This window comes from Cervus canadensis, chromosome 4 (assembly GCF_019320065.1).
Source record: "Cervus canadensis isolate Bull #8, Minnesota chromosome 4, ASM1932006v1, whole genome shotgun sequence".
Taxonomy (NCBI): Eukaryota; Metazoa; Chordata; class Mammalia; order Artiodactyla; family Cervidae; genus Cervus; species Cervus canadensis.
In genome coordinates, this window is record NC_057389.1 from 92,789,565 (window position 1) to 92,813,726 (window position 24,162).

At 39.9% G+C, this 24,162-nt stretch overlaps 1 protein-coding gene across 17 annotated transcripts; it reads right to left on the bottom strand.

The window, feature by feature from the left end:
• Window positions 1-2,006: 2,006 nt before the first annotated feature.
• Window positions 2,007-24,010, bottom strand: LOC122440460 (zinc finger protein 177-like). 17 transcript variants are annotated; one of them, XM_043466738.1, is made up of 8 exons: window positions 23,965-23,983; window positions 23,562-23,671; window positions 19,439-19,527; window positions 6,973-7,058; window positions 6,232-6,358; window positions 5,717-5,809; window positions 5,168-5,355; window positions 2,007-4,287 (listed from the first exon to the last, which is right to left on the bottom strand). In XM_043466738.1, the coding sequence occupies exons 3-8, from the start codon at window positions 19,458-19,460 to the stop codon at window positions 3,178-3,180; spliced, it is 1,626 nt and encodes a 541-aa protein (XP_043322673.1). In that variant the 5' UTR covers window positions 19,461-19,527; window positions 23,562-23,671; window positions 23,965-23,983; the 3' UTR covers window positions 2,007-3,177. The 17 variants fall into 17 exon arrangements, with proteins under 17 accessions (XP_043322673.1, XP_043322676.1, XP_043322677.1 ...); XM_043466741.1 differs by lacking the exon at window positions 19,439-19,527 and adding an exon at window positions 17,582-17,664 and having other exon boundaries at window positions 23,562-23,999; XM_043466742.1 differs by lacking the exon at window positions 19,439-19,527 and adding an exon at window positions 17,568-17,664 and having other exon boundaries at window positions 23,562-23,999.
• Window positions 24,011-24,162: the final 152 nt, after the last annotated feature.

Consider the following 24,162-nt stretch of genomic DNA (forward strand, 5'->3'; position numbering starts at 1 on the left):
GCTAAGTAATGTCGCTGCTTGTTAATATGCTGTCTATGTTGGTCATAGCTTTTCTTCCAAGGAGCAAGTGTCTTTTTACATTTCATGGCTGCAATCACCATCTACAGTGATTTTGGAGCCCAAGAAAATAGTCTCTCACTGTTTCCACTTTTTCCCCATCTATTTGCCATGAAGTGACGGGACCAGATGCCATGATCTTAGTTTCCTGAATGTTGAGTTTTAAGCCTACTTTTTCACTCTCCCCTTTCATCAACAGACTCTTTAGTTCTTCTTCACTTTCTGTCATAAGGGTGGTGTCATCTGTGTATCTGAGGTTATTGATATTTCTCCTGGCAATCTTGATTCCAGCTTGTATTTCATCCAGCCCAGCATTTCCCATGATGTATTCTGCATATAAGTTAAATAAGCAGGGTGACAATATACAGCCTTGACATACTCCTTTCCTGATTTGGAACCAGTCTGTTGTTTCATGTCTAGTTCTAACTGTTGCTTCTTGACCTGCACACAGATTTCTCAGGAGGCAGGTAAGGTGGTCTGGTATTCCCATCTCTTTAAGAATTTTCCACAGTCTGTTGTGATCCACACAGTCAAAGGCACTGGCATAGTCAATAAAGCAGAAGTAGATGTTTTTCTGGAACTTTCTTGCTTTGATGGTCCAATGGATGTTGGCAATTTGATCTCTGGTTCCTCTGCCTTTTCTAAATCCAGCTTGAACACCTGAAGTTCTCAGTTCATGTATTGTTGAAGCCTGGCTTGGAGAATTTTGAGCATTACTCAAAAAAGAGTCGGACACGACTGAGCGACTCAACTGAACTTGTTAGCATGTGAGATAAGTGCAATTGTGTGGTAGTTTTGAGCATTCTTTGGCATTGCCTTTCTTTGGGACTGGAATGAAAACTGACCTATACTCAACAATTACAGAATACACATTGTTCAACCCTTGGTCAGGGAACTAAGATCTCAGATGCTGTATGGTGCAGCCAAAAAAGTATATAAAAATTAATTAAAAAAAACCAAATTGATAACAATTAACTTAGACTCATTAACTGATGGTTCAAAGTTCTCTGTGCTAGAATTGTTCTCCAGTTTGCTATCTGAATCTTTGAATCAGTATATGTGAATTCCTCACTATAACCTTCAATACTACTTTTAAAAATTAATATTATATGTAAGCAAGGAATAATTTACTCTTTTTAAAAAAAAGAATATATATGTTTTCTCGTTTATTTATATATTTGACTTTGTTTTGGCTGTGTGACATGGCTTGCAAGATCTTAGTTCCCTGACCAGGGATCAAACTCATGGCTCATGCAGTGGAAGCTCAGAGTCCCACTTGACTTCTTTACTTTAGATATCTGTTGAATATTCTGAATGTATCCCCACTATTATGGTCAAAGCCTATAATTCCAAAGATCATTAAAACAAAATATTTGAAGGCTTTTAATGGTCTGAAACAAGAAAATTCTTCTCTGGCCAAAAATACATATTCAAACTTGAGTCTAACCTCTCACAAAGTTTTTATCATTACCAGAATGAAAGTTTTAAATCATTTCTTCTAGTGACTTGGATGAAGTATGACAGTTTATAATGGTCAAAGCCTATACTAGATATTGTCATATCCTTCAAAATATTTTAACATGTATAGCAGAAATTTAACTTTAAAAATGGCATCTTTATACAATAAAAGCATAGGATCTAAAGTCAGAACACCTAAATTTGAGTCCAGCCATTTTATGTCCTTGGGCAAGTCAGTTTCTTTTTGAAAGCCTGAATCAGACATCTGTAAAATTTGGACAGTACCTCATACACAGGGATATCATTAAATTTTTTTTTGATTGGAGAAGAACTGCTTTACAATGTTGTGTTGGTTTCTGCCATACAACAACATGAATCAGCCATAAGAATACATATGCTCCCTCTTCCTTGAAGGATTCTTAAAGCTTGACCATATATGTGATGCATCAGTTAACACTGAAATCCACTGTAACAGATTCTTCCCACACGAGTGATTTAAACCAGTTAGGAGTTTATTTTTCTCATGTTACATGAAATTCAGAAACAAGCAACTCATAGTTGTTTATATACAGCCAAAAAATACCTTATGTGTCTATTATATAATCAGTAATCTATGAATGTCATTTTATTGGTCTATTCTCTAAGAAAAAAGAGATAAACCTGAGGGCAGATGGTAAAGTGAAAATGCCAGATGCCATGCTCCCATTTCCATGGAATTCTTTAGAACCCACAAGCAGTGACCTCTTGCTTCTTTCTCACAGGCCAAGACTGTGAGCTCATGGGCACTCACAGCTGCAAGGAAAGCTGGGAGATGAGTCCTCAGAAACTGTCTACACTGCTAATTTGAACACAACTGTAGTTTTGTTACTTGAAGGAAGCAAGGGAGAAATGGATACTGGGACAGCAACTTCTTGTATCTCACACATTAGGCCACAGAGCAAGTCTCTAATAATTTTCTGTTTGTATGTTATTGAATTTTATGTCATGAAGATCAGGCATTCTGTGGACAATGCAATTCAGTTAGAAATCTATAACTAAAAGATAACTAAAATATGCCCAGTCTGCACATTAAAATACGTATTTCTAAATAACCTATAGTTCAGTCCAAGATATCTTGATGAGAAATGCAAAATATTTAGTACTTACTTATAAGAAAAACATTACATACCTGAACTTTAGTGAGGTACTTCCCTTGTGGTCTTGTGTCTAAGACTCCACACTCCTGATACAGAGGGCCTAGGTTCAATTCCTGGTCAGGGAACTAGATCCTGTATGTTGTGATTAAAGATCTTGTATGCCACAATGAAGACAGAGGCTCCTACATGCCACAATTAATACTTGTTGTAGCCAAATAAATACATAAATAAATAAATACTAAAAAAAAAAACCAAAAAACCTTTGTGATGTAGATTAAGGGGAATTTAGAGTGCTATATAATCTTTAATACTCATCAACTAACGAGTTGTCACACTTTAAAGATTAAACACTCACTGATAAATATAACCACAGAACCATAACATTTACAATGTTTGCCCCAGTGTAATCTAACTCAAGAGTTGTGCCCGATGGCTTTCTAAATTGGTCATAATATGGTTTCTATCCAGAGTGTGTTCGAAAATGCCTGAGGGGGGAAGGGGCCCTTAAGGCTAGCTTGTAGTCATTTCATTCACAGAGCTTCTGCCCAGTATGTATTCGCTTGTGCATTATAAGGTTAGTGCTAGTGCTAAATGCTTTTCCACACTGGATACATTTATAAGGCTTCTCCCCTGTGTGAGTTCTCATATGCACTCTTAGGCAAGAGGAATTCCTAAAGGCCTTCCCACATTCTTTACATGCATAGGTTTTCTCTCCAGTGTGGGCTCTCTTGTGCACAATGAGATAAGAGCCTGTGCTGAAGGATTTTCCACAGTGATTACACTCATAAGGTTTCTCTCCAGTGTGAGATCGGGTATGTTTCTTAAGGGATGACTGATCAATAAAGGCTTTCCCACAGTCACTGCATTCATAGGGTTTCTCTCCAGTATGGGTTCTCATATGTTTCTGAAGGGATGAAGGAACGGTGAAAGCCTTGCCACATTCCTTACAGTCATAAGGTTTCTCTCCAGTGTGAGTTCTTTTGTGAACGTTAAGATGAGAGCTCTGGCTGAAGGATTTTCCGCAGTGATTACACTCATAAGGTTTCTCTCCAGTGTGTGATCTTACGTGTTTCTTAAGGGAAGACTGAAAAACAAAAGCTTTCCCACAATCCCTACATTCATAAGCTTTCTCTCCAGTGTGAGGTCTCATACATATCTGAAGGGACAAGGGGCCAGTGAAAACTTTCCCATGTCCATTACATTTTGAGCTTTCTTTCATAGTACACATTTTTTTGTGGACACTATGGGAAGATCTTTTTCCACAGTCACTGCATTCATGGAGTTTCTCTTCAGTAGGTATTTGTTCATGTACTGAGAAGGAAGAGTGTAATTTGAAGGACATAAGATGTTGATTACACTCAGATTTTTCTCCTGTGAGAGTTCTGAAGTCTTTCCTAAGGGATGACTCTTGATTGAAAGTTTTTCCACAATCACTGAATTCAAGAATATTCTCTCCAATGTGAGAACTCACATGACTCCTAAGAGTTGAGGGATGGCCAAAGTCTTTCCCATATTCTTTATATTCATAGCATTTCTCGCCCTTGCAATATCTTGTACGAGTAAGGCAATAATTCTTTCTGAAGAATTTTCTACAATGATTACGTTCCAATGGTTTCTCACCAGGGTGGGTTGGTGCCTACAGACAAAGGAGTTAAGTGATGACTAAAGGCTTTCTTGGGGCTTCCCTGGTAGCTCAAACAGTAAAGAGTCTGCCTGCAATGCAGGAGACCTGGGTTTGATCCCTGGGTTGGGAAAATCCCCTGGAGAAGGGCATGGCAACCCACTCCAGTATTCTTGCCTGGAGAATCCCACGGACAGAGGAGCCTGGCAGGCTACAGACCATAGGGTCGCACAGAGTGCGACCTGAAGTGACACGCCTGAAGGGACTTAACATGCACAAAGGCTTTCTCACTTTTATTACACAGGAACTCATTTCCATGTGGATCCTGCCATATATAGGAAGTATATTATTATGACTAACATTTTTGCCATTTTCAGGGTGTGTGTATATTTTTTGCCTTATTCTTTCATGTTGAAATAGCTGAATACTCTTCCTAAGGCCCCATGGAATTCATTCCATCAAAGGGCATCCTAATTATAGAGTTTTTCTAATCATGGGTGAAGAATGAATGATTTATTAAATACTTAATAGTGGAATGACATTTAAGTAAATGTTTGTTGTTGTTGTTTAGTTGCTATGTTGTGTCTCTTTTGTGACCCTATGGATTGCAGCCCACCAGGCTCCTCTGTCCATGGGATTTCTTAGGTAAGAATACTGGAGTGAGTAGCCATTTCTTTTTCCAAGGGAACTTCCCAACTCAAGGATTGAATCTGCATCTCCTGCATTGGCAGGCAGATTCTCTACCACTGCACTACCAGGGAAGACCGAGTAAATGTTAGTTTTTGATACTCTCTGCAAGCTGCAAGTGTTGAGGTAGGTTTGGAGATTTCTCCAATTTTATGGGATTAATAAAGGATTTCCTGATGCAGCTTTCTGATGAGTGAATTCTACTTGCCTCAAGTGTCTCCTCTTGCTTGGGTGCTGCTCCTGTTTTAATTCCTTGAAATTCACAGAGCTCTCCCAGTCTTAAAAAACAGGAATCATTTCTAGTGAATCTCACCATTTTTATGCCATTGGCAGTTTTTTCTCCAGGAACATTCTGCATGAGAATTACATCTTTTGAGTTAAGTTGAGTAGCCCCATCTGAAAGTGAATGGGGAAATTTTTTATAATTATGGGAGAAAAAGTAGGGGCAGAAAAAAGGAGGCAGGCATGCTATGGATTTCTTTTCAATTAATAACACTAAATATAGGAAGAAAATGTGAGAGAGAAGATGTAACCAGTGATCAGAGAAATTAATTTAGGAACTTGGTTCTGGGAAAAGATGCCAATGATAGGAACAAGCAACGGAAATGAGAGGTATTTTACATAGAATTCTGGAGGCTTCAGACAGAAAGCTCATGTAATGGTCTCAGCCTTCTTATCTCACAATGACTAATAAACTGTACCACAGGCTGTGGCTGTGGCTATTCTGTACAATGATCCCTTCCTGTGTGGGGCTCACCTGTACAAGCACTTTGGAGAATTCCTCTCCCCTCTAGCCTCAGCTCTTCCTGCGCCACCTCAGTGATCGGACTGTGTTTGCAGAGATGATACCCTGCTCATGGGGAAAGACACATGATGTGGGGAGACTGTGAAGGAGACAAGGAATCTTTCCACAAAACTGATTCCAATACTTTGGTTTTCAAGGATTCTGAAGATAGGCAAGAGCAGCAAAAGAATCAGATTACATAGCCCTTTCACAGAGCACCATAAGACAAACACCCACATACCTTTTCCCACATGATCTGACCCTTGAATTCTAAGCCCAAGATCTGTACATTACCTAAATTTTAAGGACTGAGAAAATACAATCAGTGAATTTTCTTGGGAAGTGGTAAGACTGCCCCACAAGGGCAGGAACCGTCCATTCTGTGTTTACCATATATAGCTGTTCTTTTCAGTTCCTGGGACAGATAAGTGATGAAGAACTAGTACATGCATGAACAAATGAATATGAAGGAATGAGGCCAACTTTACCCACTGAGGCCAGGTTCCTAAAGTTCTCCAACATCACATCTCTGTACAGGATTTTCTGAGCGGGGGCCAGCAGGGCCCACTCCTCCTGTGAGAAGTCCACTGACACTTCCTCGAAGGTGACCAAGTCCTAAAACACCATGTATACATTCAGGTTCAGCCAAGAACTATCTCTAACTCTGAACCAGAAAGATGATGGGTGAGGCTGAGAGGACTTGGGGGGAAGACCCAATGTGCAGTAAGCTCAGACATTCTTCAGAGGTCTTTCATCATTTCATCCAAGTTCTTGGAACTTTCCACTTCCGTTTTCACTCACTGGACCATCTCTTTCAGGCTCATGGTTTTTAGAAGCTTGTCTAACACAGCTGAGCTGATATTGCCACAACTAGGTTACAAGGAGTCTTCCAATCTTATTCAAGATCTAGTACAGATTGAGCATACTACAGAAGGAGAAAAATACTTGGGAAATGAATGTTTTTCCTGGTGAAAAAAAGTCTTTATGTTCCTTCATGGCACCCAGCAGAATATGGAACTAACACTCACCCTGGGGGATTATCTGAAACACAAAACAAATATTGAAGCCTTTCCTTAAACATTCTCTCTCTCCCATTCTAAGAAGCCCAAAGAACTGAGGAAGCCTGACGCTAGCCTTGTTGGGCTGTGAAGCTCTGGGTCATGGACAAGAGATGTACCCTTTGGGAACAGTGATTTTTTTTTTTTTGGAAACAGTAACTTCCCACATACCTGTGACCAGGTTGTCAGCAATCCTGCAGCCATTCTTTCTTTTGTGTGTCTCTCTCCTGGTTTGGCAGGGTTCTGAGCATGAAGACCTAGAAACAAAGAAAGAAGCCAGGAGATTCTGGGCCTGACAGATATTCAACACTTAGAGGCCTTGTAAGATTCCTCATACTAGCTTCAGAGTAACCACACGCACCCAAATGCACATATACATACACATAATACAGTAAAGAATTTATCTCCTTACCTAAGAACAATTAGGAATTGGGAATACAGTATGTTCTTATTTTTTAAACTTTCCCCTAGATTGAGCCACCAAAATTGCCTAGAGTCACTAACAACTCAGGAGCAATGAGTCCTCTAGTATTAAAATTCCTCTGTATAAGAAACCAGGACTCCTTTGGGAAATATGTTCAGTGTAGAACAAGAAATGTTTCAGCATAAGCCTGGAACAGCTTATACCAGAAAGGAAGGAATCTACCACATAGAAAGGTTCCACTTAAAAAGGTTCCCACTGGCTTATGATGGAACAATTTAATAAAGAGTAATGATTACAATCAGTTGAAATACACCAAATATAAAACAAAGCTATGAGTCCATAATGTTACTAAAAAAAGGTCAATGGTCTCTACCAGAGGTGGCGAGGATATAATTTTGTTATTCTGAAAATTCGTAAAAAAAAAAAAATCCAGCCTGTATCATCCTGTCCCCTCCTTTATGAACATTTTATTACTAATAAATAGTTGTGACAAAGGAAAGTTCTTTCCAGAATAACCCTACAAACTTTATTCTAAGTTTCATTTATTATGAAGAAAATGCTAGAGTCAGAAAGTCACCATTCTGAAACCACTAGTAAATTAATGCACTTAGGCAATGACAATTAATGGTTACTAAAATATTAGGTGAAAAGTGAATATTTGTTTTCAACTTCTAGCTTTGAAAAAATTTCAAACTCAAAAGTTGTAAGAATTAGTGTAAAAATGATGAGCTTCCCTATACTCTTTACTATCTGTTAAAGTTCTGTCACATTTGCTTCCTTTCTCCTCTCTGTAAGGGTGTGTGTGTGTTTCATCAAGAATATTGAGAGGAAACTACTTGAGAGGAAATTGCAGGTGTCAGACCCTTTTTTCCTATACACTTCAGAGTGTCATAGAACTTGGGACTTTCCCTAACATGATCAAAACCAGGATTAAATATTTATTATCTAACATATAATTCATGTGCAGAATTTTACCAACTAGTCCAATAATATCCTTTACAGCAGCCACTTTAAAATTTCCCGTCCAGGATTATGCCCTCAGACTGTGTTTCCTTCATCTTCTTTAACCTGGACCAGTCCCTTGGCCTTTCTTCATCTTTCCAGGTTTGAAAAGTCCCAGGTCAAATGTTTTACAGATTACATCTCAGTTTTAGTTTGTCTGTTGTTTTCTCATGGTTAGATTCACAAAGTTTATTTTTGGATGATGTATTTTGTAACTGATGCTTGTCCTCAGTGAATCACTTCAGGAGGCATATGATGACAGTGTGTCTGATTATGGATGTTAATTTTGATCACTTGGTTAAGGTGGTATGCAGCAGGTTTCCCCATTAAGTGACCCCCCCTTTTTTCTGTAACTAAGAAGAAACCTGAAGGGGATAATTTTAAGACTAAATAGATGTGCTGGGCAACTTTATAAAGGAAGATCAAGTTGATAAATCTTAACATCTTAAAAGAGACACCTGGATACCATGAGTTCTGATATGATGCAATAAGAGGCAATACCAATTATAAAATATTCTTTGCTAAAAAAAAAACCCTAACAAATCTTTTCATCTAATTAGCAGTTTATAGAAGAAGGATAAGAGAAAGGGACAGAGGACACACTAAATGATATATAGAGGACATAATCAGAAATATCCAGTTTGGGGAGAAAGAGGAAAGGAGAACTCTTCCTGATTAAGAGACTTAAGAGGTGTAACAATTCACTGCAATGTGTGGCCCTTAGAGCTTTTTTCTTACAAAAAAAAAAAAAAAGAAGTGTTATTTATTTTAGGCTGTGCTGGGTCTTCGGTGTTGTGCAGGCTTTTCTCCAGTTGCAGTGAGTGGGGGCTACTCTCTAGTTGTGGTGCAAGGGCTTCAGTAGTTGTGGAACACGGGTTCAATAGTTGTGGTGCTTGGGCTTAGCTGCTCTGCAGCATGTGGGACCTGCCCAGACCAGGGATTGAACTCATGTCTCCTGTACTGGTGGGTGGATTCTTTACCACTGAGCCACCAGTTCAGTTCAGTTCAGTTGCTCAGTCGTGTCCGACTCTGCGACCCCATGAATTGCAGCACGCCAGGCCTCCCTGTCCATCACCAACTCCCGGAGTTTACCCAAACTCATGTCCATCAAGTTAGTGATGCCACCCAGCCATCTCATCCTTTGTCGTCCCCTTCTCCTCCTGCCCCCAATCCCTTCCAGCATCAGGGTCTTTTCCAATGAGTCAACTCTTCGCATGAGGTGGCCAAAGTATTGGAGTTTCAGCTTCAGCATCAGTCCTTCCAGTGAACACCCAGGATTGATCTCCTTTAGGATGGACTGGTTGGATCTCCTTGCAGTCCAACGGACTCTCAAGAGTCTTCTCCAACACCACAGTTCAAAAGCATCAGTTTTTCAGTGCTCAGCTTTCTTCACAGTCCAACTCTCACATCCATACATGACCACTGGAAAAACCATAGCCTTGACTAGACGGACCTTTGTTGGCAAAGTAATGTCTCTGCTTTTTAATATGCTATCTAGGTTGGTCTTTATTTAACTTTTATGCAGAATACATCATGAGAAACGCTGGGCTGGAAGAAGCACAAGCTGGAATCAAGATTGCCAGGAGAATTATCAATAAGCTCATATATGCAGATGACACCACCCTTATGGCAGAAAGTGAAGAGGAACTAAAAACCCTCTTGATGAAAGTGAAAGAGGAGAGTGAAAAAGCTGGCTTAAAGCTCAACATTCAGAAAACTAACATCATGGCATCTGGTCCCATCACTTCATGGCAAATAGATGGGGAAACAGTGTCAGACTTCATTTTTTTGGGCTCCAAAATCACTGCAGATGGTGACTGCAGCCATGAAATTAAAAGACGCTTACTCCTTGGAAGGAAAGTTATGACCAACTGAGCCACCAGGGAAGCCCCCAGTTCTTTTTTTATAGATTAGAGAAATATGTTAAAAAATTTTAATGTTAAGGCTTTGTAATGGCATTTACAAAGTTCCTGGTTTCAGCTTGCACCTTAAAGACATATTTCTTTTAAGTTACATGATTTTAGGTTCTCAACTAACAAAGGTCAACAGACATGGACAAAGTCTAGAAAATGCTCAACACTGACAAATTAGTTTGAAAACTAGAGAATTTGCCTTCAAAAATAGCTATTTCTACCAAAGTGGGAAAAAAGGTATTGTTTTTGGACTAAACTACAATTTTAAGTATCACTGTCCCTTGGAAAATATCAGTATAGCTTGAAAAATCACATTCACTTACAACTCACACTTTTGATCCTTGGAATGACAATTTTTAATTCCAATACACAGTGTGTTTTTTCCCCCAAAGTGATTTATTATAAAAAGGCTTGCTCCTTCTCAATGCTGAGTTAGTTCAGCAATGCAGCTCCATCCTTTTAAGCATTCTAGTCAAGTGTTAGTCACTCAGTCATGTCTAACTCTTTGTGGCCCCATGGACTGTAGCCCACCAGGCTCCTCTGTCCATGGAATTCTCCAGGCAAGAATACTGGAGTGGGCTGCAATTCCCTTCTCCATGCAGTGTACTTCTGAGTCAGCAGTTTTATACTGGATGCCCTTTAAAGCAACCTTCCTGAATGTTAAAATGATCTATGATTTTTTCATTAAACTTATGAGCAAATTTGCCAATATGTTTATCAAGAGCAATGTTTACCTTTCTTTTTTTAAAAAAATATTAAAAAAAAAATTTATTTATTTATTGCCTGCACCAGGTCTTTTTTGGGGCATGTGAGATCTAGTTCCCTGACCAGGGATTGAGCCTGGATCCCCTGCATTGGAAGCTGGGAATCTTAGCCATAGGACTACCAGGGAAGTCCCTCCCTTTCCTTTTTAAAAGTAATTTTTAAGTTTATTTTTATTGAGATAATAATGATTTACAAAATTATGTAAGCTTCATGTGTACAAAACCAAATGCCTTAGTAAGTGTTTTCTAATACTCCCTTATTAAGACATCTCACAGTTCACTATAGTGTGCATTCTGCCTTGCTGCAATAAGTAATAAATCCAACTTGTTTAACTCTGTGTGTTCCTGGTAACGTTTGGCTAAAGACCACTGATAATATCAAGAAAAACTGTTAACTTGGGGGTGTGTGGTAATGGTGTTGTGATAATGCTAAAAACTTCTGTTAAAAGTTTGTTTAATAAGTTTTAATTGAAGCATATTTATATACATGTCATGTTAGTTTCAGGTGCACAGCAAAGTATAAAGATTTATATATAAATATACATATATATATACACTTATATATACTTATATAAATATATATATACATACACTTATATAAAATATAAAGATTTATTTATATCTATTGCATACATATATGTATGTGTATGTGTGTATACATACACATGGGCTTCCCTGGTGGCTCCATGGTAAAGAATCCACCTGCCAGTGCAGGAGATGCAGGATCGAGCCCTAGACTGGGAAGATCCCCTGGAGAAGGAAATGGCGGCCCACTCCAGCATTCTGGCCTGGAAAATTCCACGAACAGAGGAGCCTGGCAGGCTATCATCCATAGGGTCACAAAGAGTTGGACATGACTGAGCGACTGAACACAGCACAATAGATCAAAGTAGAAAATAGTATGATCATCTCAATAACACATTAAAAATGTCTGATAATACCCAACATTGCCTAACAATTTAAAAATATTTTCGGCCAACTCTATAAAAAAAATTTAAAAAAACCTCAACTTTTAAAATGGGCAAAATATGTTTTTCTAAAGAAAATACAATGGCCATTAAGCATATGAAAATATGCTTATTATTAACTACCAGGGACATGCAAATTAAAACCACAAGATACTACTTGACACTCATTTTGATAATTATCAAGAAGACTATCAACTGGTGAGGAAGTGGAGAAATCAGAACTCTTATTTGCTGATGGGAAAGAATAATGGTGCAGCCCCTTTAGAAATATTTGCAGTTTATCAAAAGGTTACATATATGATTATCATAAGAATCAGCATTCCACTCCTAGGTATAAACCCAAGAGAAATGAAAATAAGTCCCCACAAAAACTTTAGCAGGAGAGCTCACAGCAGCATTATTTACAAGAGCCGAAATGTGGAAATAACCCAATTGCCCATTAAATTGTGAGTGGATAAATGTGATGTATCCATACAAAAGAATATTACTTGGTCATTAATAGGAATTAAGTACTGATACTTCCTACAATGTGGATGAACCTTGAAAACATTATACTAAGTGAAAGAAGCCATTCACAAAAGACAAAATATTATATGATTACATGTATATGAAATGTCCAGAATTGACAAGTCTATAAAGACAAGAAACAGATTAGTGGTAGCCTGGGTCTGGTGGGTAGTGAGGTATGGGGAGTGAGTGCTAATGAGCATGGGATTTCTTTCTGGGACGATGAAAATCTTCTAAAATTAGATTGCGGTGAGGGTGGCATATCTCTGGGAATACACTAAAATACACTGGATTATACACTTTAGTTACATGTGATTATATCTCAATAAAGCTATTACAATTAAAAGATGCTCCTTGGAAGGAGCTATGACAAACCTTCATAGCCTATTAAAAAGCAGAGACATCACTTTGCTGACAAACATCCATATAGTCAAAGTAATGGTTTTTCCAGCAGTCATACAGGGATGTGAGAGTTGGACCATAACGAAGGCAGAGCACCGAAGAATTGATGCTTTTGAACTGTGGTGCTGGAGAAGACTCTTGAGAGCTCCTTGGACTAGGGAGATCAAACCAGTCAATCCTAATGGAAATCAACCCTGAATATTCACTGGAAGGACTGATGCTAAAGCTGAAGCTCCAATACCTTGGCCACCTGATGGGAAGAGCTGACTCATTGGAAAAGACCATGATGTTGGTAAAGATTGAAGGCAAAAGGAGAAGAGGGCAGCAGAGGATGAAATGGTTAGATAGCATCACTGACTCAATGGACATGAATCTGAGCAAACTCTGGGAGATAATGGAGGGCAGAGAAGCCTGGAGAGCTACAGTCCATGGGGTCACAAAGAGTCAGGCATGACTTAGCAACTGAACAATAACACAATGAAAACTATTACAAAAAATAATGTTAGTAACACACAAAAAAAGAAGCATAGAAGGAAATGTCTTTAAACCTGAAAACATGTCAAAAATATACAGCAAGTGTTTCAATTTACTAGATAAAAGCTGAAGGCCTTTGAGACACAGAAAAAGAGTGGCTCCTTCTACTAAGCATGTTACAGACAGCACAGTAAATTGTGGAGAGTGTACAAGGATGGGGAGACATGATAGGTTAGAAGATAATAAAGGAAGAATATCATCCTGCCATCCCTGGATGATATGACAGTGTGTAAACATCCAAAAGCATCTACAGGTAAGATTAATTGAAAACTAAGAGGTATGCAGCTTGCTGGATACAGAATATAGCTCTGAGGGCTCAAAACAGAACAAGGAGGCAGTTTGCAGTACATAGGAACAGCACCTACCACCCAACAACTCAAGTTCTAAAAATCGGCCTTAAATTTAAAATCCTAAGTCCATAAATATGAAGAAACATGGGCAAACCCATTCAGGTGGGAACAACTCAATCGTCCACCAACAGGATGATTCCACACTACAGTGCTGTAAAAGAGGTTTTTTTTTTGTTTTTGTTTTTTTTAAAAGGCAGATCTCCATGAACTAATGAGTACTTCAAGACACGTCACTTAACGGAAGAAAATGAGATACAAGAATGGACATCTTAACGGAAATTCAGTCAGACTTGGGCGAGGCTTTTTAAAGAGGGTGGACAGGAGATGAAGAAAAGACCCCGCGCACGTGCCCTGCCCGCATCTCCTCCTGGGTACAGACCACCCAAGCAGTCTTTCTGGAGACTTTCTGGAGCCCCAACAGGTGGGGATGAAGTCGGTCGCTACTGGGAATAAAAGCTGCGGGTCTCGCAGTCCCAAGCGCGCAGCTAGGTCTGGGAGTCGCACGAGAAGCTGGGCAATACGCGCTGCGGCCCCAACAGCTCTCGCCTTCCATCATACCCATGATGCTTCCCCTTTCTCCAACGGCCACCCCAGACTCGCAGTCAGAACCTGGGCTTGGGTCTGACCGGATCGGATGCCAACGGATAAGCTAAGCTGCGGGAGAGGGCTATAGAGACTATGCCGTTCCCGGAGGCGAACTTCTGTGCCCACTCCAACGAGTGGGCGGGGCTAGGATGCGGCAAAGCGGAGAGTGGCTAAGGCCCAGAGAGGCTGCTGGGCCACAAGCTGAGGACAAGCCTAGTAAAGTTTCGGGGCTTGCCAGGTGTCTCGCGGTAAAGAATCTACCTGGCAATGCAGGAGTTGGCAGGTTTCATCCCTGGATCAGGAAGATCCCCTGGAGTAGGAAATGGCAACCCACTCCAGTATTCTTGCCTGGAAAATGCCATGGGCAGAGCAGCCTGGCGGCCTGAAATCCTTGGGGTCACAGAAGTTCCACAGCCCGAGAATCCATGCAGGACATTTTATTTCAAGCAAAAGAGGCTTATTAAGTAAAGTAACTTACTCTTGATGTCACATTAAAATATAAAATGATCCCCAGGTACATAAGCCCAGGTCTTTGACTCCATTTGCTCTCCCCAAAGGAAAACGGAGAGGTCCCCAAGATTTTGAAAAGGAAACTGAGCAGTCAAAAGGAGTCCAAACTTCATTTACTCAGCCATTACGGATTCTCTTGTGTGGTCAATGCCCCTCTCCCTTCTTCCTAACCAAAATAAGCCCCCCAGAAGTCAGAGACCTTTCTGTCCCAATTCCGATTTAAACAATGATTATCCTGGTATTAAAAACCAATGACCGAAGAGTCTAGATCAGACTTTAAGCTACCTGCTGAGACAGACAGACAGAAAGACAGAGACAGGCCACTACAAATCTGAGAATGGCCAAAATCTGATACTAATAATGACAAACACTGGTGAAGATGTAGAATAGGAAAACTCATTCAGTTCTGGTGGAAATACAAAATTGCACAGCCACTTTGGGATACAATTTGATGATTGCTTACAAAACTAAACATAATCCTACCAAGTAATACAGTAGTCACACTTTGATATTTACCCAAGTAAGTTGAAAACATACGTCCACACAAAAAGCAGCACATGCATGCTCTGGATTGGGTGGGGGTGGGAGGTTGTTTCTTTGCACATGAATGTTTATAGTTTTACTCAACTGCCAAAACTTAGAAGCAGTCAAGATGTACTTCAGAAGGTGAACAGATAAGAAACAACAGATTACCAGAGCTAAAGTGAATGAACTATCAGGACATGAAAAGACCTTAAATGCATATAAATTACTAAGTGAAAGAAGTCATTCTGGAAAGATTAAATACTGTATGATTCCAACTATAAGACACTCTGGAAAAGACAAAACTGGAGATCAGTGGTTGCCAGGGATTAGTGAGAGTGATTGGCAGAATATATAAGCAGGGCACAGAGGATTTTTAGGGCACTGAAAATACCCTGTATGATACTATAATGAATATATATCATTACAGTTGACCCCTGAACAACAAGGGTTGATCTGAACAGGTTCACTTATATGTAGACTTTTTTTTTTTCAATGAGTACATACTTGAGTACTACATAGTTCATGGTTGGTTGTATTCACAGGTGCAGAACCCAGAAGGCTGACTGGTAAGTTGTACTGGGGTTTTTGACTTTGAAGAGGGTCAAGGTCCTTATACCCCATGTGTTCAGCATTCAACTGCAGTTCTCAAATGAGATTCATTCAAATGAGAAATTCACATCTGGTTCAGTAGTTTTATGCCAGCTTCATCATTCCTGGCCTCAGGTTCTGCTTGGCACCTGGAAGCCATTTATGTGGGTACCCTCAGGACTTCCTGTTACATCAAATTAGTGTCCCCCACCCCTGCTCCCCTGTCCTAAACATTTTTATCCATCAGAAGTAGGAGCAGTGTTTGGTGGTCCTGAAGTGGAAGAATCTTGAGGTCAGGGCCAAAGGTTGTTAATCATTACAGCAGAGAGCAGAACAAATTTTGGTGAGAAGAGACATGCCACTTGTCTGAATTTCTGGGCTGTCTGACCCCCTCTGGAACTTCCTTCTACCTCCTCCCTCCCAACTTAAAACAATGGAATAAACCTCTTCAGTGAATTCTCCTTTCTAGGCTGTATCCCAATGAATAAGCAGCCTGCCCTCTGTGTTTTTGTTGGGTGCAGCCTTGTCCTTTCCTCTAGGAACAAGATGCTCTGGGTTTCTAGTGAGGTGCATGAGTATGGATGGCCAGGGCAGAGTTACTGGCAGAGGGTGTGTGTGCTTGTATTTACAGTAGAGCTCAGGAAGGCCCCCTCTCTCTTTTTTCTGGTGATACATGATGTGGACCATCTTTTCACATGCTTATTTGCTATTTGTATGTCTTCTTTGCTGCTGTGTCTATTAAGGTCTCAGTCCATTTTTAACCAGCTATTTGTTTTCTTATTGTTGAGTCTTAAGAGTCTTTTATCAGTTGTCTTTTGCAAATATTTTCTCTAAATCTGTGCTTGCCTTCTCACTCTCTGGACAATGCCTTTAGCAGAGCAGAAATTTTTAATTTTTTCTTTTTTTTAGAAATTTTTAATTTTAACAATGTCAGTTTATTAATTATTTCTTTTATGGATCATGTCTTCCGTGTTATATTTTTAAAAGTATTGCCATACCCCAAGGGCTTCTAAGTTTTCTCCTATGTTGTCTTCAAGGAGTTTTACAGTTTTGTGTTTAATACCTAGGGCTGCAATGCATTTTGAATTAACTTTTGTTAAGAGTGTTAAGGTCAGTGTCTAGATTTATTCTTTTGCATGTGGATGTCTGGCTGTTCCAGCATCATCTGTTGAAAAGAATTATATTTCTACATTCCATTTCCTTCACTCCTTTGTCAAAGATCAGCTGACCATATTTATGCTTAACATCATTAGTCTTTAAAAATAAGAGTATATACAAGGAACAAATTGGTATGATTGAAGTTTTTTGTCTTTTTTTCTCTCATTTTCACTGCAATGCATGGTTCCAGGCCTCACTGCTTTTAAGCAAAATGAAGTGATCATTCTGCAACAAAGCTCTGTTGTATTCTTTACTTTCCTAAGGATTCTTATAGAGTTTAGCTGATAGTTGACCAAAATGAAATGATTTATCCAAAACTTCATCAGAATGACATATATGGGAATATTTAGCCAAGTGGATTCTATGTAAAGAAATATATTGTGAGGGGTATTTCAAGTGTCTGCCAAATTCACAATGCTCAGAGACTGAAAAACAGGTGAATGACATTAGCCTCAAATATCTGTCATGGTTATTGTGATGCTTTTCTATTTTATGGAACTGTTAATCTTCCACTAGTGGAAGGGAAGGAATTATACCTTGTGAATCTTACCATGTCTACCATGTTGGATTTTTTCCCATTCAAAATATTCCACTGAGGTGCTGACCTTCTGGTATTGAGACAAATTTCCCAATCTGAAATAAGATTACAAAAAATTACCTTATTGGAAAATAAATGGAAGGAAGGTGTTAAAAGTGAAGGCCAATGTGTATTTACTTTCAAACATTGACTTAAAATATATTTTAGAACAGAAAGAAAGAATAAATTAAGTTTGGCTGGATTAAGAGTTTGGCATGATAAGGTGCTGTGGTCAAATTAGTAGGTGATTTACTAAGAAATGATTCCATAAGTGTTAAAACTGACAATGAACAGAAAGCACCATGGAGGAAAACAAAGGTGAAAGGAAATGGACAAAGAGCTTAAGGCAAATGCAAAATTTAAATTAAAAAAATGGGTGATTCTACTGTCAGGCCAAAAGAAAGTTTCCAAAGGTGAGGGAAAAGTTAAAGAGAAGAAAAGTTTGGACTTCCCTGGTGGTACAGTAGATGAGAATCCACCTGACAATGCAGGGGATGTGGGTTTGGTCCCTGGTGGGAGAAGATCCCACTTACTGTGGAACAACTTAGCCCATGTGCCGCAACTGCTGAGCCCGAAAGCCTAGAGCCTGTGCTCCACAACAAGAGAGGCCACCAAAATGAGAAGCCTGTGCACTACAAAAAGGAGTAGTCCCCGCTTGTCACAACTAGAGAAAGCTGTGAACAGCAAAGAAGACCTAGCACAGCCAAATAAATAAATAAATAGCCTTTTCTCTCTCTTGGAAAACTTTCCATTTTCTTCAGCTTTCCTCTTAGTTCTACCTGAAAGATCAGACGAGGTCTGCATAGCTGGTGCCCTGCTCTGAGAGGAAGATGCCTGATATAAGACTAATATATAAGGGATGACAAATACTTCCATAAATACGGGGCCGAGAGTCTGCTCTTCAGGGATACCAAATACTCTTCAGCTATAACTTGAGAAACAACAAAATGTTCGTCTCAACTTTATCAAACCAGTAAACTTTAAAATAAAACTAAAATGCAAACATATTCACATTCTCTCTCTCTCATTTTTCACAAAACAGACTCCCAATCTTTTGCCTAAAACCCAAGCTCAAGCTTATATACACAATTTTGAAGTCCTAAGCCTTTTATCCTAGGAAAAATAAAGTCAGTACAATGGACAGACCTTCATTTTTCAAGAGGAAGCCACTGTACTATAAAGTCTGTAAACTCAAAGGTCACTGGATACTAAACCATCACAAACATCCTGGCATCAGTCAGTTGCCATCTCCATCAGTGTGCACTTGAGAAAGAGGAAAGGAGACCCAAAGCCTAGACAGGTTTCATGTTCTCCCACCATCAACCTCAGGGCTTGATGGTCCTCAAGCCCCTTCTCCTCTCTACCTGGACATATTCATAGTGACCTCATCCAATGTAGCTTTAAGAGCACCTCTCTCTCTCCTAACGATGTATCTCACCACAACTAGATTGTGACCCCTTCTGGTCTTATTTTTCGCTAGTGATAGGATTAGCAATAGTTCTGAGCACATTACAGACAATAAATGCTGGAAATGCATCACTCCTCCAGTGACAGCACAAATTCTCAGAATCACATGTCACCTCCCTGTCTATTATAGCAAAATGAGGGCACACAATTAGCATGGATGATTGGATTGAATTAGTAAATACTGGGATGATGGTATCATTCTCTTATGTAAATGAAAGGCCCTAAGATCTGAGGAAATTTAACTTGGACTCAGTCCCTAAGCAGGTTCTGTTGGAATAAAAAGCTCTATTTCACTGGAAGGAAACACATCTACCTGGTAGGGAGAAGCATGTGCTTTTATAAAAGAATAAATTTCCTACTCACTTGAAAATAATTTGTCAGACATCCAGTCACAGTCCTTTCCCCTTCTGACTTCTCTTCATAAAGACAGAAAAAGTCTTGGGAAAGACAGCCTTGAGGAGAAGAAACAAAACCTGAGAATTCAGGCTGCCCAGTTCCCATATTCACAAGCCTGGAAACACCCCACACTAATTCTAAGTAAACACATACACACTGCTGCCATAAAATGCCCTACAGTCTGCCTCACCTGAAATTAGAAATGGATTTTGATAAAAAGGAAAAAAAGTTTAACAATCTAATTAATTTCATTTTACAGATAAAGAAATTAAAGTCTAGACAGGTAAAATTATTGGGTTTTTTTTTTTGCTAACAGTGATAACTCATCATGTAATTAAGCAGAACTTCTCCCACAAAAATGGGCAGACTTAACCCTTTCTCCCCAAGTCCCAGGATTTAGACAACAGGATGTTGTTATATACTTAAGGACCCTCCTAGACAGGCGAGAAGCAGGACTACGTAGACCCAGACCACAAAGACATTCTGCTCACAAGCCAGTGAAGTACTGTCTCTGAAAGGAGCATCAGCAAGCACTTGCCACAAGGGAAAAGACCAATGGCTGGCATCTGTGATCTGACAGTGAAATCTGCCTTATACATCTTATTCCTGAAGTCTCTTCAAGATAGTTCAATTCCTCTTAAGTAGTAGTGGGAGTCTTGCCTCATGCCATCAATCTTTAAGCAGTAGGCATTACTGATTTGTCATCAAGCATCATTCATTAGCCATCTCTCTGTAGAAGACGGCAGTTACATATTATGTGAAAGTCATTAGAAACTGTAGATGGCATGAATATAAATAATTGCCATTTACTGAGTACCCATTATGTGCTAGAAACATTGAAAGCTCATATGATTATCAAGTTATTATTACTGTCATTCAATAGTTGAGGCAATTCATGTACAAACAGCAGTGGTAATTAGTCCAAGATCACCACTTAGGAAGTGGTGAGCCAGAGCCTGAATCCAGGTTACTCTGTCTCAAAAGCCTGAACTCCTGAGATTATTGTTATTCTCCAATATGACTGGACAGTGATCACGAAATAGTGTGTAGGAAATGATTAACTTAGCAGGTCTGGGTTGCCCCAAATTTTTACTAGGAATATGAGTATGAACGTATGACTTTAAGAAAAGATATATTTTAATTGGGTTTTTGAAGAATAATAATATGAGAGTATGTTCACAATATAATTTATATGAAAAGGAGGATATAAAATTATAAATATTAAAAAAACTTATTTATTTATTTATATTTTTGGCCACTTTGTGTGGCATGTGGGATCTTACTTCCCCAACCAGGGATCGAACTTGTGCCCCCTGCAGTGGAAGCATGGAGTCTTAAGCACTGGACCGCCAGAAAAGTCATGAAAATATCTATTTCAGATATTCACTGAAAGGCTTAGACACAATTAAACCCCAGGAGCACTGAGTCCACGTCGCATACAGACCCTGGTGTCTACAAGGAAACAGGCTTCTTGGAGAAATCATTGATTATGGTCTGTAACAGTCAAGTTTGAGGCTTCTCTGGTGCCTCAGCAGTCAAGAATCTGCCTGCAATGCAGGAGACCTGGGTTTGATCCCTGGGTTGGGACGATCCCCCGGAGGAGGGCATGGCAACCCACTCCAGTACTCTTTCCTGGAGAATTCCATGGACAGAGGAGCCTGGCAGTCTACAATTCATAGGGTCACACAGAGTTGGATATGACTGAAGTGACTAAGCAGCAACAGTCAAGTTCAAAGTGAACTGGGAATTTACGCTCAAAGATTTATAGCGATGTGTTGAAGGGACACATGAATCAAATTAAAAGGACTACTCCTGGCCAAGTTTGGGAGAGTCTGAGCATCAAAGGACAGCAACTGTTTATAATATGATAAATAAAAGAAAAATAGGGGAATATGTTGTGAAACCCCAAAAGGGAAAAAAATAGAGAAGGCAGGGGAAGTAGGGAGAGAAAGCTCTTGTTCACAAAAGACTGACAGCAAGAGAATGGAAAAATTTGGAAAAAAAGAAAAAGAATTAGGAAAAACAACAACAACAAAAAAGCACTTTTCAAGACCCCAATGTAAAAATAGGCAGAAGTGAAGATCAACAAGTGATGCCAAAACCACTGGGTGAAAGGGTTGGGCAACAGATTATTCCCCTGTTGCCAAGTATCACCCACAGATTGTTGCTGTTAAGTTGCTGAGTCATGTCCAACTCTTTCGTGACCCCAGAGATTAGCCCTTCAGGCTCTTCTGTTCATGGGATTTCCCAGACAAGAATCCTGGAGTGGGTTGTCGTTTCCTTCTCCAGGTGATCTTCCTGACAAAGGGATAAACCAGCATTCCTGCACTGTGGACAGATTCTTTACCACCGAGCCACCTGGGACGCCTATTACCTACAGATTACTACAAAGAAAAATGTGACTGTGCAGGAGAGATGGGTACCTTAACTAAACGCTTTGCATTCCTAATACACAGTGGACGACTTGAATTTATGCGCCTCCTGATGTGACATAACATGAAGTACACATCACCTAGGAAATTTTCAAGTCTCTTAAACCTGCAGTCTAACACAGTAGTCATTGTCTTGCTCTATGTGGCTACCGTGAATATGAAATGAAGCTATCGAGACTGAGGGCCTGAATTTGTCATTTTACTCACTTTTAATTAAGTTTTAGAAATAAAACTGTTCAGTTACTCAAAAAATCTTTCAGTATGTTTGAAGCAATCTGGGTTTCCCCAAATACTTTTTCAACAGTCAATTTTCTGAAAGCTAAAGATCAAGAATTTCTAATAAAAATTTAGCATCCATACTGAGGTGAGGTTAGGTGTAAAATACATATCAGAGTCCAACAACTTGGTACAAAAGAAAAGTAAAATTTCTCACTAATGACTTTGTATTAGCTACATTGGTCATTAATTTCACCAATAGTTATATATTAATAACTGGGTAAATTAGGTTAGATATGACATTATTAAAAATAACTTCACATGTATATTTTCTCCTAATTTGACTACCAAAAAATTTTAAATCACATTACATTTGTATTAGATACTACTGGCTCTACCAGGGTGACTCAGTGGTAAAGAACCTGACTGCAAAGGCAGGTGACCTGGGTATGACCCCTGGGTCAAGAAGATCCCCTGGAGGGAATGGCAACCCACTCCAACAGTCTTGCCTGGGAAGTCCCATGGACAGAGGAGCCTGGTGGGCTACAGTCCATGAGGTCGCAAAAGACACAGACTCGACTGAGCACACACACCCTAGACTCAATGTCCACTTTATGAGATACACAAGTTAATTACATGAAATTGTAGGAAAACATCACCATATGGGAATGCCAACATTTTTCAATATAAATCTCCTGGACTGCAGGAACCAAAAATACTGGCAAATGTTTTAGGTAAAACAGATGTAAAACTTAAATGCAATGTGCAAATCTTATTTGAATCCCAGCTCCTCCCCCCCCCCCCAAACCCGACAACTATAAAATATACTTTTGGAAAACTGGAGAAATTTTGATTTTCTTGGATGGACAGTGGAGTTTTGTTTTTAGTAGGAAACTGTCCTCATTCTTGAAGTCAATGTCTGCAATTTACCTATATATATATATAATGACAGACAAAATCTTAAATTAGTGAATCTAGATTAAGGGTTCATGGATATTCCTTTTATTGACCACAAATTTTCTTAAGATAAAAACTTCAAGAAGAGGGAATTTCTTGGTGGTCCAGTGGTTAGAACTCCGCACTGTCAATCCGTGGGTCAGGGTTCAACTCCTGGTGGGGGAACTAAGATCCCTCCAGCCCGTGCGAAAGAAAAAAAAAAAAAAAAGAGAAATTCTAGATGAATACCTGAAAGAAAAATTTACCCCTCAAAACTCATCTTGCGTAAATTCAATTCTAACTGCTGCTACTAGCGGAAAACAGCCTCGATCGGCTTCCTTTCCAGAGACTTCTATATTTTGAAAGTTTGGGGCTTTACGGGGCTCTCATGTGGTACATTTATTATTTATATGAATCCCTTCACTCCTGCTCTTATTCAGATCAAAGAGACGTGCTCCCTAATAACCTACAAAGGTTTCTTCTCTTTCCAACGGAGTATGACTTACCAAACTTCAATAACCGACAACCACAGGCGGAGTAAAGCCATCGAGAGCTAAACGGGACCCGGGGATAGGCGCCGGACTGTCGAGAAGAACGGAGATGCAATTTCTTTTCCCTGTGGAGAAAGGACCCAAAGGCTGCTCTGGAAGCTTGTGAAATAGGGACCAAAGCGGATGGACAGTAGGCCGGGCCGACCCGCCTCCTCCCGGAACTGCCGCCGGGACACCGGCGGGCCGAGCCGGTCCAGGCTCTCGGAGGAGGGGCCGCCGCCCGGCAGCGCCGGCGGGAAGCCAGGGCGGCCAGGTCAGCCCTCGAGGCCAGCGTCCTTTGACTTCAAGCCTCCTCTTGGGTCTCTTCCCCTCCTGCTTGACTGCACAAAACCGGGACAATAAGAAACGAAAATTTCACCTCAGACACCGGCCGGGGCGCACAAATAACAGAACTTCCGCTTTGCGCACGCGCAAATTCAAACACGCACGCGCACTTCCAGCCTAAGGGGTGGGGCCTCGGAGGTTGGGCGGGCCCTAGAGGCCACTGCTTCTAAAATCCCGGAGCCTTATACACTTTTCTTCCCTTTTCTTCCCGCTGAGAGTCACTGAGGCTCAG